General features: G+C 38.2%; 1 protein-coding gene across 1 annotated transcript in view; it reads right to left on the reverse strand.

The window, feature by feature from the left end:
- Window positions 1–256: 256 nt before the first annotated feature.
- Window positions 257–16987, reverse strand: part of LOC145994160 (uncharacterized) — a 93779-nt gene continuing 77048 nt past the window's right edge. Inside the window, exons 5-6 of the mRNA XM_083130252.1 lie at window positions 7158–7306; window positions 257–508 (exon numbers count right to left, since the gene is read on the reverse strand). Of these exons, the coding sequence (XP_082986378.1) occupies window positions 257–508; window positions 7158–7306 (401 nt within the window). The remainder of the gene's footprint in view (window positions 509–7157; window positions 7307–16987) is intronic.

Consider the following 16987-nt stretch of genomic DNA (forward strand, 5'->3'; position numbering starts at 1 on the left):
AAGTTGTTTCCTTCCAGGTGATTGCATGAACTTTTTGATACCCCCTCGTATCTCAAAAGCTTGAAAACGGTTTCATAATTGACCTGGTCGATAGCCAGGAAGAATTTATTCATAAAACTTTTAATTTGTGTAATTATTTGTTGGCTGTTCCCATGTAAAGGTTAGAAATTCAATTCCGACATGTTACATGGCTGCATACTTTTTGGTACTACAGCAAACCATGTCAAAGAAATAAATAAAAATTCTGACAGACATTTTATTGAAACTTACATAAGGCCACCATATCACAGTACTGCTGAGATTTTCTGATTACAGAGTAATTTGAACCATCAACAAGAACTTCCATAGCAAGACCTCTTTGATTGTAATTTGATGACATTGAACTGCAGTAAGCCCCTGCATCCATGATTACCAGAGTGTCCCCTTCAGATGGGATCGGAAGTGAACGGTCATATCCCAGAAAATCACCGGATTCACACACAGGCCCCACCACATCAAAATTTACCACCTGAAAAGAGAAGTAGATTTTCAGATTATACAGCGGAAGTTTCTGATATTTCGATTCGACTTTTAGTGTGAACACCCTAGTGTATTGTGTATGTGATGCCTCCAGTTTGGAGCAGTGGGAGACTTATTACAATTGAAACTAGCAGTCGATGAAATGTTCTTTACTTACACTGCCATCTATTGTGCATAACTTACTTACCGGAATTCCTTAATTTCTGGGAATTTTTGCATGAATTCTATATGAATATTCTTTAAAATTTGTGTAAATTTTGGCAATTAATAACTCATGAATGTAGACACAGAGGATGTGAACTATATTGTTTTCAAACATATTAGTGTTTATTCTTAGTTGTGGGAAGGAACTCCCAGATTTTTATTTTCCCAAATTGACTTTAAAAATTTCTGCAGTTTGAGACACTTTTGCATTTCATGGAAAGAGTTTGTCTTTACCACATCACATTTAACAGGAAATAAATACAATTTATACTACAAAAAATCAATAGTTGTGTCTTTGCAACACACTTATCATAAATCTTTTTTTTCCCTAAGTTTACGTTGCTCCATGATGTATTGTTGTTATGCCTTTTATCTTTATAACACATAAAAAATGGAACTTCATAATAAATACGAGGGCTACAGCAAAAGTCATGGCAACTATTTTTTGTCAAAGTTAAATTATGATACCACAGTAAGATCGTATATCCCTCAGAACATTACACCCGTAGTCATAGGCATGCATAAGGGGGGCAGTTGCCCCACCTAATCATGGACGTCTGCAGATTTTTCGACGGAGGGACAAGCAAGGTATTTTTCCCTGGAGTACATTATCCCGATAATATTGTTGCCCCCTCAAAAAACAACACTTGAATTTGAAATTATTGCATTAATGTAAATTACTATGACTGAAATCAAATTATACATATGAAGTATATATTTTTTAGCTTGACATTCCATTTCTAAGGGGGAGGTGTAGCCATCCTTGCTCCATCTTCCAGACATCCATGTCCCTACATTATACTTTCATCTAGAAAGTTAGTGAAGAGGAATCTTATCGCTGTTATTAAACTACTATATTATACTCTTAAAGTTCAAGCCGATTCAAGTTCAAATCAACTACGGGGGAAGGAGGTGCAGTGGCTCAAACACAGGGGAGGGTAATGCCCAACCTTGAACGGAAATCAATTGATTGTAGGGGGGCAAACATTGAGGTAAAAGAAAGCAAGACAAGTAGAATATAAGAGTAGCAGGACAAAAGGATATTCAACATGGAATTAGTTTTCACGTCTTTCTTGCATTATTTATTCCAGACGGCCAAGAGCACCTGCAGAGTGCCACAAAGGGAAATTGCCCCCCTCGATATCAAATTTTATACAAATAAAAATACATTTCGTAAAATGTTCTTGCTTTCTTCGCTCGCATTATCTGCTTGACTTATAATCTTGTCAAGTTCAGAGCTGTAGCTAAAGGGTGGCGGGAGTTTTGGCCCTAGGCACCTTAAGATCTAAATGAAGAAAATTGTAAAAAGAGATTGCCATGATGCCCCATGAAATTTTTTGTGTCATATTAAATCAACATTGTTTTCAGTTTGCAAAACTTTGTATCTAAAAATTTTCATGCTTGCGATTTTGTCCTTTTCTGTAATGCATTTGTGAATTACCAGAAACAGAAGTTATAACTACTAAGTACTTCAGACTCTTGCTGCTAAACAGTTTGTCTTAAGTGCATGAACACAATTGTTTGGAGGTAAAGGAGCGTGGCACATTTCAGAGACAATTTATTTATTTGTTGTGGTTTCTCTATGTTGCTGCATTATATATATATATATATGCACCCATCAATGCAATGAAAATAAAACCGTGAGATAAAATGTGGTTTTTCTTTCCCGGCTGAACTTTCATCAAGGCTTTTGCCGCCCCTAATCAGAGGGTCTGCGCACGCCTATGCCCGTAGTATGTGGACACATCACTAGATGGTAGTGTGATGAATAATTATTGTACAGAGGACAGTGGTAATTAAGTGTTAAGTCAACCATTGTGCCATGGCGTGAACAGCATTTGTGTATCAAAATACCCGTTCTTCGGGAAAGAAATGCCACAGGAAGCTGGTGGAAACTGTGGGAGAACAGTGTCATACCGTAGTACGTGCCTCTTTTGTTCCTGTGCTTTCAGACTTGTAAATACATGTGGCACCATGCTATCTTGAAGGATGTTTTCTCGCTTCCCAATCCTACATCTGGTACACTAGATCTACACTGTGCATACATTCCACAATACCATACACTGCCCCCTTCTATTTGTATATTTTGGATTTTAGTGCTGGTCCTGCATTCTTGTGAAAAAAAATGTTGCTGTGACTTTTGCTGTAACCCTCGTATACCCAATATTGATACAGTAATAACATATGAAAGACACCCAAACAAAGTCCATACTAAAGTCGTTTTCACGTTCAGAAGACACAACGGCGCTTATGGAGAAACCGCACAGTGTTGCCAATACAGCGCTAGCTCATGTCGCCGGGAAATGATGACCTTCCTTCACAATGAAGGTGTTACATATTTTGTGTATATAATGATAATTATATGTAATTATTAATATTATACCTTGAACATTACAGTTACCCTTTTTACTATGATCCATTGCGATCACTACACGCGCGAGTGTAATGCATGAATATGACACTTCAGAAATCACTTAAAAAAGTAAAAATCACTGAGCTCTCACACAACTGAAAACACTTTTTCGAGAGAGGAAAAAAGTCTAAACAGACCAAAGCAGATCTCTCACTCAAGTAAGGGGAACCTGCCACATGGGTTAGATTAAGTTGCAACCCAAACAAACAAATGAGTTATGGCCCACGTGAACAGATAAGACGTGAATGACTCAAGCAAGGCATGTCATATTTCTATCTTGAAGCCCCATATTTTGTCACGTGTTGGAAAGCTTTTTTTCAAAGGTTAATATGGTGTCTATGAATTTATGTGTACGTTGGAAACTGAAAGGTGATCTTCATTTCAGTATTAATGTCGACAGTAATGTAAACAAAACCAACGTGTATTTGCGACAGCACTAATGTTGCTCACAACAGCAGCATTGGAAATAATTGTCAATTATTAAATTTAAGTAATTGCAATTCTATTATAACAAACTGCATGAAGTTAATATTTTTACTGAATGGAAATAAAATAACAACTCGAAAACTTGGTGGTGATTAGCCGGAATGCTGCGGTGAGTCAGCTCAAGATGGCCAGACAACGTCTCCTTACTTCGCGTGCGGTTCGGGTTAAAAAGAAACTCAAAATGCATGGAAGTAATATTTCTGGGAACCTTTGAGTGGTTATAAAAAATAATTTCATTATTTTCTCCACAACTTTGTCGCTGGAAGTTTTTACTTGGAATTACAGAACAAAAAATGGCCAGCGACGACATTTTCTACTGCACGAATATAAAAAATCTCCACATACTTTATTTGAATATTTTTTAATGCAAATATGCTTTAAAGTATTGATAAATTCTGAGCACCACCATCACCTATGACAATTAAAAAACAGTGTCAATTTTTTTCATAATGAATGCTTCAATTTTACGGCATGTTTCAACGTTAGGAATAAAAACAATGTAAAAATTTTGTTTTCACAGAAAATTTGCGTTTTTAATTTATCTAAAAATATGTAATCAAGTTACCAGTTTTTTGTGTTCACCATCGTATTCTCTACAAAATTTCCTGCAAAACTGCAGGTACCAATTTTACTTAAGCTAAATTTGTAAATCCAGAAATTTCACAACAGCGTGCTCGTATTTTCCCATAAGAAAAGCATTGTCCATAAGAGCCCATTGTGTCTTCTGAACGTGAAAACGACTATAGTTGCTATGCTCAGACTATTGCACTCCTATTGGCTAATCAAGGGGTCCTGGGTTTTATGCTCAGTGGAGACATAGTTCGGATTCCACTTTAAACTGTAGGTTTAATCCTGATTAGCCTTTCTGTGTGTCAAGCGAACTTTAAAAAAGAACAACTGAAATTGCACTTGGCCATAGCTGCTAGTTCGCATGCATAATAATAACGTAAGTGTCATGTTATGAAATATATATAACAATTATTTTCTGCACCTTAATAAAGTATGGTGTGTTCTGGGATAATAGTATCAAAAGTAACAAATTATAATGCGAGAACCACTTGCTATATATACTTAATCTGAAGCTCAAGCCTGCAGGAAATTTCTCCCAAAATTTGTGTCCATTTGTTGCCTCAAGTTGAGATGTGGATGCCAATTCAGTTATCTTGATTTGGTGTTGTTCAGGAACAGTTAGTGGGCACATTTGTCCCATTTGAAGTTCTGACACGGGCATACGCAGGAATTGTTTTTCATAGGGGGGATGGAATTGTAAAGATAGATATTACATAACTGCATTTTAGGGGGTGGGTGGATGTTACTAAAAATATCTTGATATGATTAAATTGATGAAGGACACTCGCAAAGAGCACACATGCCAGGATTCAAACCCAGGATCCCTGGTGCCATAGAATGATCTGCTAACCACTCTGCCATGGAAGAGTAACGTGATTCAGATGTGCCACCATGGGCTTTAGGAGGGAACAGCGATTACTGATAATTGCCATATTTAACCTATGTTTTATATTGTTCAAAGACAAATTGCCAATTGGGATAATTTTAACCCTTATCCGGGCAACCAGTGTCTATCAGACACTGTTGATTATATTTTTTTTCACATACTTCAAACGATACTTCCTGCGAATGTGATATTTTTGACTTTGTTTGTTTCTCTCTTTTTTGTAATTTCACAATATTTGACTTTGTTTGATAAAGTAGGTCAGGCGTAAAAAAATATTTTCCATTTTACTTACGTAAACGGGCAAGCAGTGTCTGTCGGACACAGTGTACAAACAAAAGTTTTAATATTACTTGAATATGTATTAACAAATGTTTAATAAAAAATAAAGTATTTAATTAAGACATCACATAAAAATATTATTAGCGATAAAATAGAAAAAAATGAAAAATATATGAGCAAATAAAACAATTTCCTCACACTACCTTCTGGCCTAACATGTATCATATACTATGCTGCAAAAATTACAACAACATGCAATTACGATGATGATGAATACAAGAATTATGGACATAGCAATGATGATTAGGTTAAATATCATGTTACTCGGTTGTTTCCACATCGATGAAACATAAAAATCTTGCATTAGAAGGGCAGGATCCATTTAAAACAATGCAGTGTCCGACAGACACTGCTTGCCCGGACACATTACAAAAATAGCTTGCCCGGATAAGGGTTAAGGTGGGTTTGCATTTATCACTGGTTTTTCCTGAGTTCTTCACTGCTTTCATCTGATTTTTCTCTGTAGCACCATCAGGTCCAGCTCCCCCTCCTACATATGCCAGTGATAGAAACAGAAGTAGTAGTTCTAATAATGCCTTTGTGAGAGCTGGTCTTTGAAGAGAGAGGAGGGGGAGAGAAAGGATAGAGAAATCTTAACATCTATTGAGATACAAAAGGTGTCCACGTTGAGATTGATTAACATTTGTAAAAACTTGTGTTAGTCCCCTGGTATAATACTACAACCATTATATATCAACAAATGTTATAGGTACTGAGTTATATGTGTGCATTTTTTGATACCTTTAGCCCAGCAAGTAACCAAAAGTGGTTGGCCCAATCCTGCTGAAAATGGTTGGCCAACAGTTGGCTCAACGCAAAACATACTGTTGGCCAACGGTAATTTTGGCCGTGGTTCCAACCTTGGGCCAATGTATGGTTTTACTACTTTGGCACAACATACTGAAAACTAAAGAATGGATAGGTTTGTTTTCTGATATATACATAATTTATTGTGAGGCCAAATGTAAACAATAGTTCAAGTTATTTATGAAAATTAAAAAAAAAAACCAGCACTTTCTCAGTCACATGGTATCATTGTTCTCAAGGCACTGTACCTACATACAAGTGGTAGCACAATAAACTTTCTAGAGATTACTTATTTTTCCACCTTTCATGGAATTTAGTCTGCACATAACATTGCTTAACCACCTTCACAATAATACCTGTAAGAATGCTCTTGTCCTAGTACAGCAAGAGAGACAAACAATAAGTAATTCCTAACACATGTTTTATCCATGGTGGCTGACAAAGGACTGGTGAGTGACTGCAAGTTAAAAATAGCTTCTACTTTCATTAAAAATATATTTCCAGTATGTGCTATGACTGAAATATTCGAAAAGACTGTTACGTGTCACTTATTTTACACTAGAATTTTCAGCATTCTCCTGAAAGTTGTCTTAGCATTAAAAAGTTGTTTATAAAACTGATTTTGACTTACGTTTCCATGGTTGGGCAAACATTGGCAACCACCGTTGGCCCAACGTCAATTTGCCAACCAACGTAAAGCCAACGTTTCCCACGTAAAAACTTATGTTGATCCAGTGGTGGTGGTTACTTGGGGTATATAGTTTAGGAAAAAATACAAATATTTATATTATGGAATTGTACGTTTTTTTCCCCCCTAGATTAGCAACTCTACATCTAAATGATCTTTTCTTTTTTTATATTAATCAGAACTGTCTATGCTGAAAGTATTAAAACTGGTTTTGAACTCCAAAAAATGTAACGTTTTCACTATACCTTTTCCACATCTCGTTTTACAGCCAAGGCAATCTCATGGTAGGCATCATACAAACAAGGCCTGATGATGTTAGTCATTGAAATATCTGTGACGAGAAATTTCTTTTTGGAGTTCGCCTTTATTCCCAACACATCACCCAACAAAACACCTGCAAGAAACAAAGAAAGTGCTATTATTAACCTGTAATGGTTACATTTGGAACATAAGGTTTCCAAGCATGGGCTTTTCAAATGTGCAAGTTTGCACACATAAAAAGAGGGTTGTTCTTTTTTCAAAGAATCACACACTTGTAGGAAGAAATTTTGGCATCCCCTTTCCAAAAACAAAACTTTTACACAAAATTCCTATTTGAAGAACACCTATGGCCATCTGCAATAAACCTAAATGAAAAAAAATCTCAAGTGTATTTCTGTTAGTGTTTTACGATCGTGCCAAGTTGTGTTGATAATGATTCAGTAGTTCATCCAAAAAATGTTTTAATTGTATTACAGTGCTAAAAAAAATGCATGATGGGTACCCGTGAGTACCATAAACTAGCAGTATGCTGTATACACTTGGTGTTATTGTAGATACTGCAGTCTGCAAATTGACTGTTGGGGCGGGGACTAACTGGGATCTTTTTATCCCCTCAAAGGAAATGGAACTGAAAGCGAGAGAGAGAGAGAGTCTATTAATGGTCCAGTCATCAAAGATTTCCCTGCCAAAAAGCACGGAGTCTTGTGGATTAAAGAATGACACCATTCTGCAATTGACCAGCCTCACAGAGCGGAGACAACAAGAGTTCATCACGTTCCAGCAGGCTGTTTTTCATTTACGTTTTCATGGCATAGTGCTGATATTTTACATGTATTAAAATATTCACAAGAAACTTGTAGGTAGTTTAAATTGACATTAAGTTTGAACTTTTACAACAGAAATTTGATCAAGTTTTTGGTGTGCATAAGATTGGGTTTTCTTAGAATGTAAATATACTCTTTCTAAATTACACGTTTAAATGTTATCTTAAGATTTAATGACCTAGGTTAGAATTAGTGTTGTAAGGTACTTGGAACTGCAAGGCAATATAGTTTACGGACTGATAACATATACTAATTTGCATTTACCTCCTGAAATGAAATCACGAATACTTCACTGAGTGAGCATCACCTCAAAGAAAAGAAGCTTAATTCGTACAGTGAGGTACTGTGTGTGTATATATATATATATATATATATATATATATATATATATATATATATATATATATATATATATATGTGTGTGTGTGTGTGTGTGTGTGTGTGTGTGTGTGTGTGTGTGTGTGTGTGTGTCATTCCAGGGGTGCCCATCCCCCCTCCCAAAGTCGTTCATCAAAATCCACCCCCCCCCCACACACACAAATATAGTTTGAATAAACATGCAGTAATTGATTTTTGTTTGAATATCGATAATTTGACTCCATTTTTTGTCAAATAAATTTTCGAAATAGGTAAGCTTTGGAGAACGAAAACTGACAGTATTTTACAATTATTCAGTCAGTCGTAGCACAGGAACACATGCAAACGAAACAAATCATCCAACACTAAAACTGAAGTCCGCATGTCAGAAGTTCCGAGCTGACTCTGAACCACCTCAAAGAAAACACAAGACATTGTTTCTCACTGGCCGAGATGCCAAGAATCGAAATGTGCATGACATTCGAAACTTTTCATTGCAGTTGAAATTAAAAGTCACAAAAAGAAAAAGCACGTCTCACTTTCATGTTTGCTAACATAAAACATACAGAACTGCTCAGGCACACTGTCACTGCCATTATTAGTTTACCGAACCTTATTCTTAACACCTCCCCCCCCCCCACACCTTCCAAACTGATTCTAAAGGCATAAGATATTGTGTTTCATTTCAACCCCATCGCTGTGATCACCCACACATAGGTACAAAAACTGTCCATAATACGGTAACCATACCTAATAATCAATAACAAGTCAAACGAAACAACCCCTCACCCAATTTTCGTGTGAATATAGATAGAATTAGTATCTAAACTATAAAATTTTGCCCCCCCCCCTTGTGGTCACCCCTGTGTCATACTGTCACAACCCAAGTTTATCACCATGTGCTAAATATGGGTCAAACAGGAGAATGAATAACATTTTTAAAAAATACCCTTTTTTGGTAAATTTTAGCTTTTCATGTTTTTGCAATTTTTTTAAAAAAATAATAAAAGCAATCTTTCCAAAGTGTTCTTTTGTGGTATGTAATTCAATAACTAGTTTACATAGCCTGTTCCTAGATCAATAGCCTGGGCAGCCAGGTGCCTGGAAGAGTGACAAGAAAAGCCAGATTTGTGAAATCCTCAAGCGACACATATAGCTTGTAGCTTCGGTGTGAAACCTGGTGGGTCAATCTCATTATCACCTTGAAACGGCAGCTCGTGTTGACCACAGAAGAAAAATATCTTGTCAACCGGTGGGAATGTCCCTAGTTTTATTCTATCTCCTTCTTCTGTGCTAGATAATTAAACAGGCAACATCTTACGGTTGGGCATACACAAGAGATGTGCCATGCAGAAATTTTAGCGGAAAATGCAGGATCCACCAGGCATACTGTGCCACTGCTCTACAGCGACAGCAAAAGATCAAGCGAAGCCAAGGGTGACTCTGTAGCTCACTTGGTAGAACAAAGAATGGCACGATATATGCCAGAGACCCTGGTTTTCGTGTCATGGTCGAGCTTGCTTTTTCCGCTAAAATTTCCACATATGCAATATCTTCTTGCTTTCTCTTTTCGGCCTTCATGGCTGCTCCTTTGTGGTAGTTAGTGTTTGAGTGTTTTTCCAAAACAGTTGACTTAAAAGTCCTTTTTTAACCCACGAAACTCTCTGACTGCATACAGGAAACTTGGTCCGGTCACTAATAAATCGTCACTCAAAACTTAGATTTTCAGTCGATCTGTGCAGCTTTTTTTTTTTTTTTTTTTTTTTTATGATGCTCCAATGCCCATTACTGCTGAAATATTTACTTTAGAGACCTTCGTTCTCTTCGGCTCATGACCTGAAACTAGCACTACACTGTCGGCAATGTCTTCAGCTTTGGACCCGAACTTGTAATAGTGGTAGACTTCAGCACTTTCCAGCAAAATGTGTCACTAGTTCTCCCCCCCCCCCCCCTAATCTCTACATCTTATAAAACTGTCAATGGACACTGACTGATCACTAATCGACTGTCACACTTACTCCTGAAGTCTTATTGAATGATTCTGTTGTACAGACCAACCGTGAAATTGAATCCGCGCATTTATATCCATATTATATTCTGGAATGTTCCGCACATAAAATGTTTTGTAGTTCGACTCCACCTCCTATTCAAGAACGTTGCCTCTCGAGCTTTTCAGAGAATTAGTAATCCAACGAATCGCCCGACTAATGGCGCTGCCTTCAACAGTGCTTTGTTGTGCAACTTCCAAATGCTGACAAATCTTTAAATAATGCTCAAGTTCGTTGCGACAACACCGAAAGAGCAAGAAAAGTTTACATACAATATTATCAATAACAGGGTTATCCCTCAGGATTCTAGAACATTCTCCGCTTTTCCTCGATAATTATATCTCTCTTTAAATTATAATCCCAATATTTTATTTCACACACACAAGCCAAAAACTCGTTTTATCTAGTGTAAATCGAACAGTGACGTGCACTGAGGAGTAGCTAGTGTAGCAGAGATAGATCAATCAATCTCAAATCTCTAATTATTTTCAAATCACAATATTTATTGGGTTATTGTTTTGTTGAAGCCACAGTTCATATGCAACACTTTTTTTTCACGCGCTTCTCGTCCCTCGTTGCGTTCAGCGGCCTAGCTCGTTCTTTCTCCGCCTCAGTTCCAGGTAGAAACGGGTTTTCGAAGGGAAAGGGAAAGGGAAGATTTCTGCCTCTATACTAAGGTGCAAGCTATCTTGACAGTGACGTCAGCTAGGACCGCACTACAGGTTGATGCGAAACCATTGTATCACTCCGCGCAAAGCATGAAAGATTCTCTCCCAAAGATTCTCTCCATCACAGTTGTGTCTCAGACTCCGCAGAGAAAGCACACAGGAGGAAGGGAACGATTTTGTGTACAGCTGATCGAGGGTTGGGTCGGGTGGGAGGTGGGGGGTAGTAAGGACTGCTCGACTTCTGACTAGGGGTGGCCAGATCCGGATCCTGGCGGATCCGGATCCTAAAATTTTTCGGATCCGGAATTTTCAGATTCGGATCCGGATCCGGATCCAAAACTTTCGGATCCGGATCAGGTACTTTCGGATCCGGATCCGGTACTTTTGGATCCGGATCCGGAATTTTCGGATCCGGATCCGTTTTGCCATCCCACATGCGCTTCTTTGGAAAGTAAGAATGTGCTTATAACATACTGTTACCTGCTAATATACATATACATATATATATATATGTGTGTGTGTGTGTGTGTGTGTGTGTGTGTGTGTGTGTGTGTGTGTGTGTGCTCGCGTGCGCGATTTGTAATTAATTAATACACTTACTTACTAGGGAGGTCTAAGTCTCCCCCTCCGATTTCCATGAAACTTGGCAGTTGTATAGAGCCCCCCCCCTCAAATGTCAAGATGAGGAGAAATTGAAGTGGGGATCTGACCCCGAAACCACGTAAATATGGCATAGGAAGAAACAGGGGGCATACGGCCTCTATATACACCTGTCAAACTTCATGGGAATCGGAGGGGGACACAGGGGTCAGATGATTCCCACGGCAATTTGTCCTAATCTTGACATTTGAGGCGGGTTTTGCCCCCTAAAACAGTATTTTAGCCGAAACAAAAAAAACACGTATTTCTTCCTTTGGGCCCCTCTGTACACCTGCGAAGTTTCATGAAAATCGGAGGGGAACACAGGGGTCAGATCCTTACTTCAATTTGTCCTCATCTTGACATTTGAGGGGATTTTGCCCCCTGAAACAGTTTTTAGCTCAAACAAAGAAACACGTAATTCTTCCTTCGGGCCCCTCTATACACCTGCCACGTTTCATGGAAATCGGAGGGGAACTCAGGGGTCAGATCCCCACTTCAATTTGTCCTCATCTTGACATTTGAGAGGAGGTTGCCCCCTAGAACAATTTTTTTGCCGAAACAAAAAAACACGTATTTCTTCATTTGGGCCCGTTTATACACACACCTGCCAAGTTTCATGGAAATCTGAGGGGGACACAGGGGTCAGATCCCCACTTCAATTTGTCCTTATCTTGACAATTCAGTGGGTTATGCCCTGTAAAACCGTTTTTTAGCTGAAACAAAAAAAACATGTATTTCTTCCTTTGGGCCCCACTATACACCTGCCAAGTTTCATGGAAATCGGAGGGGGACACATAAATCAAATGCCCACTTAAATTTGTCCTCATATTGACATTTGAGGGGGGGGTTGCCCCCTAAAATCGTTTTTTAGCCGAAACAAAAAAAACACGTATTTCTTCATTTGGGCCCGTTTATACACACACCTGCCAAGTTTCATGGAAATCTGAGGGGGACACAGGGGTCAGATCCCCACTTCAATTTGTCCTCATCTTGACATTTGAGGGGGTTTTGCCCCCTAAAACCGCTTTTTAGCTGAAACAAAAAAAACACGTATTTCTTCATTTGGGCCCGTTTATACACACACCTGCCAAGTATCATGGAAATCGGAGGGGGACATAGGGTCAGATCCTCACTTCAATTTGTCCTCATGTTGACATTTGAGGCGGTTTTGCCCCCTAAAACCGTTTTTTATCTGAAACAAAAAAACACGTATTTCTTCCTTTGGGCCCCTCTGTACACCTGCGAAGTTTCATGAAAATCGGAGGGGAACACAGGGGTCAGATCTTTACTTCAATTTGTCCTCATCTTGACATTTGAGGGGATTTTGCCCCCTGAAACAGTTTTTAGCTCAAACAAAAAAAAACACGTAATTCTTCCTTCGGGCCCATCTATACACCTGCCACGTTTCATTAAAATCGGAGGGGGACACAGGGGTCCGATCCTTACTTCAATTTGTCCTCATCTTGACATTTGAGGGGGTTTTGCCCCCTAAAACCGTTTTTTAGCTGAAACAAAAAAAAAACACGTATTTCTTCATTTGGGCCCGTTTATACACACACCTGCCAAGTATCATGGAAATCGGAGGGGGACACAGGGGTCCGATCCTCACTTCAATTTGTCCTCATCTTGACAATTGAGGGGGTTTTGCCCCCTAAAACCGTTTTTTTATCTGAAACAAAAAAACACGTATTTCTTCCATTGGGCTCCACTATACACCTGCCAAGTTTCATGGAAATCGGAAAGACACAGGGGTCAGATCCTTACTTCAATTTGTCCTCATCTTGACATTTGAGGGGGTTTTGCCCCCTAAAACAGTTTTTTAGCTGAAACAAAAAAACACCTAATTCTTCCTTTGGGCCCCACTCTACTGCCAAGTTTCATGGAAATCGGAGGGGGACACTTAGATAACCTCCCTTGTTAGTCTTACACTTTGTAATTATATAACACTGCATATATTATAATGTTTTATTTTAATTTGTAAAACTGTAACTGTAGAACAATTGTATAGTTTTTGTATAACATTTCTATCTTGTTATATGTGTTAAAGGTTTCATCCTGGAATAGAATGTCTCACATTTATGTGTGTTTTCATTTCCAATACATTCGAATGAATACATATTCGTTTCAATGGCATTTACAAAATCACTTCGGACATTTGTGCACGAGTGTGTTAGCCGATGCGTAGCAAAGTATTTTAGGAACAACACTTGAAAAAAATTCTTGTAGGACTAAGGTGTGGTAATATTATAATGGGATTGAGATCCGAAACTTTCGGACCCGGATCCGAAATTTTGGGATCCGGATCCGAAACTTTCTGACCCGGATCCGGAACTCTCGGATCCGGATCCAGATCCGTAACTTTTGGATCCGGATTTTTCGGATCCGGATCCGTTTGGCCATCCCTACTTCTGACACCCTTTCAATGTTGCCAAACTTACATGGACGAAAGGTCATTGAGTTCGAGTGCGTCTGTTGTGTATGTTGTTTGTACCGAAATGAAGGGCAAAACCGTACATAGTGAGAGCCGAGAGGTGATTTCCAATGTTGTTAAATTTTTTGACAACGAAGCTAGAGAAGGATGTTACACGTTTCCTGTCAATCAAGCTACAAAGCGTGCGGCTGCTGCAGTTCGAATGTCGGACACTTTCATTAAGAAAATTAGAAAGTAAGGAAATTTCGGGGGAAATTTACGACACCAGGTAAGCACAGGTCTGCCGAAAAGCGTAGAATTGTTGTAGACGACTTTGACAAGTGTTTGATTAGAAGAACTATTGGTAATTTTTATACGGTTGAACATGAAGTGCCAACAGTAAAAAAAAGTGCTTTCGAAATTAAAGAAAGAAATTAATTTTCGGGGTAGTCGTGAAACTCTTCGCAACATTATTTGCAATGACTTAGGATTATATAGTATTATATATTATATAGTATATAATATATATATATATATATATATATATATATATATATATATATAGTATTATATATTAGTTATATCAGCTAATCAAAACCAACAAAAAGCCCCCGCAATATCGGGTCGACACTCTTGCAGCAGAAAACGGCCACACCGTACTTCGTCTTCCACCTTATCATTGCGATCTAAACCCTATTGAGTATGTTTGGGGTATCATAAAGGGTCGTATTGCATCACAAAATGTGGATCGTAATTTGGGCAGAGTACTGGAAGTTGCAAGAGAAGAATTTCAGAACTTCCCCAAATAAGAATGGAATCACAACCATGACAATAGATTTTATTGTCCTTAATTATTTAAATCGGGAATCGTCACGATCGCTATCCATACTTCTTCAACCACTGACCGCGCCACACTGAACGTCGCGTTTTGCGGCAGGTCCACCAGAATTTCATCTGTCAGAGAACAGCTGTGAGGCATCGTGGCAACAGCGTGCCATTTGAGAGCAGAGGAAAACAAGAATTTCTCCCATATTCTCGTCTGCTGCCGTTCACCGCGACAGAAACAAGTGGGGGTGGATTTTAGTTCGCATATTTTCCGGGTGTTTTCTCTTCTTTGCTGAGCAGTATATATAATTTTAACTTTGACTTGTAACAAAATAATCGTGCCGAATACTCTACATTTCAACAAGTTTTTAAGTATCTAATATTTTTAACACATTTATATGCTCTGTATACGCTGTAACGTGCTTTCATTAAGGAACTATATTTTTGTGCTCAAGCCTCGCGAACTTTACGTTCAAAGGCGCGTTGCCATCTCGTATTCATTATCCGATTCCGTTCATTTTCTTGTATTTATACATCGTGCTCGTTTTAATTGCTCTTTATTTTACATGATTCCATTCTAAAAGAAACCTCGCATTGCGACATGTTGGACTTCCTTCCCTTGCATTTCAAACTATTGAAATTCTTTCCCTTGTTTGTCTTTTTTCTTAGTGCAGACAGTGAAAGTATCAACGATGGAAGTTTGCAATGCTGTTACTACGTCACTGTCAAGATAGGTTGCACCAGAGTATACCTCCCTTGCCTCCTCGCCCCCGCACCAATGGTTGAAAGCCCATGCCTTCAGGTCCTCCAGTCTATCTCCTATAGGACAGATAGGGGATTGGATTCCCTTTGCTTCCTTTGTAAATCCTCTAAAGAACTAAGGGGAATTTTTTCTGCAGTACTTCTGTTCTCTGTATTTACACTACTTTTTACACGTTGTATAATATGGGATGTACTTTTATTATTTATGCAATTGGAACGTCTTATGTGCAGACAAAAATGTTAGGCTATGCTTTTTTTAAAATATGGAATATATAATGATTAATTAACAAATATATGCTCACGCTCTCTCTGGTTCTCGTTTTAGTAGTGTTTTATTTAAATATATTAATCTCTTGGCCTCCAATAAAAAAAATGGATAAGCTAAACAATCATAAATACGGATGTACTTATTTGGGCAAGTGAACGCGCGTTCTAATTCTTGTTGTTGGTTTAGTTTATTTTACTTCACTTTTCTGCCACATTTGGTTATCGCGAAAATGAGGATGAGTGATGATATGATGAAAGTGATGAACGGACCTCACAAAGAACAATTCAGGCCGGAATTCGTGACGAGCGTGCATTCTTGTTCTTACGTGTTGTGCTCTGCCTGCAGTGAATAATGAAAAAAATAGAAATGAAAAATGTATCCCAGAACTCAAAAAGCCAAATGAATATCATTGAAGAAAGTAGAAAAAAGGTTTGATTAAAGGTGTGTTTTGTTACCCATCGCTTTTTCTAGCTGTATAGATTTAATCGGAATAAGTAGCTAAGAGCTTGGAAAGTCGTAAGGGACAATCATAAACAGAAAATTCTAAGCCAAGCGTCAGGTAAACCTTGCAGCAGGTTTTATGTATCAATCCGCGCGAGAACTGAGCTCAGAATCTTCCGTGCCAGTCTTTCCTCAACCGCCGAGCTGCTTACATCGGAGACACTGAGAAAATCTACAGTATTGCCAACCGCACAACACATCAAAACCCGCATGCATGTCAAGTGGATTGTATTTTTGCTTCTCTTTGTCTCCTGAAACATAACATTTTAAAAGTACTTTCTGCGCATATATTATTTAATAAATGTGTCATTAATATAAGAGCGAAACAACTTCTAAACATGAGAGCATGTGTGTATATTTCGAGCACGCAAAAATAAAAATAAACAAAGATAAAAGTAAACAACGATAGGCCCCTCTTGAATTTAATGACAAATTATTGTTTTTGGTTTAGAAAGAAATACATTTATGAAAAACTTGGTTGCTTCGTTCGCAATACATCCGTTACTGTA

Source organism: Lepisma saccharinum, chromosome 10 (assembly GCF_977018435.1).
Source record: "Lepisma saccharinum chromosome 10, izLepSacc3.1, whole genome shotgun sequence".
NCBI lineage: Eukaryota > Metazoa > Arthropoda > Insecta > Zygentoma > Lepismatidae > Lepisma > Lepisma saccharinum.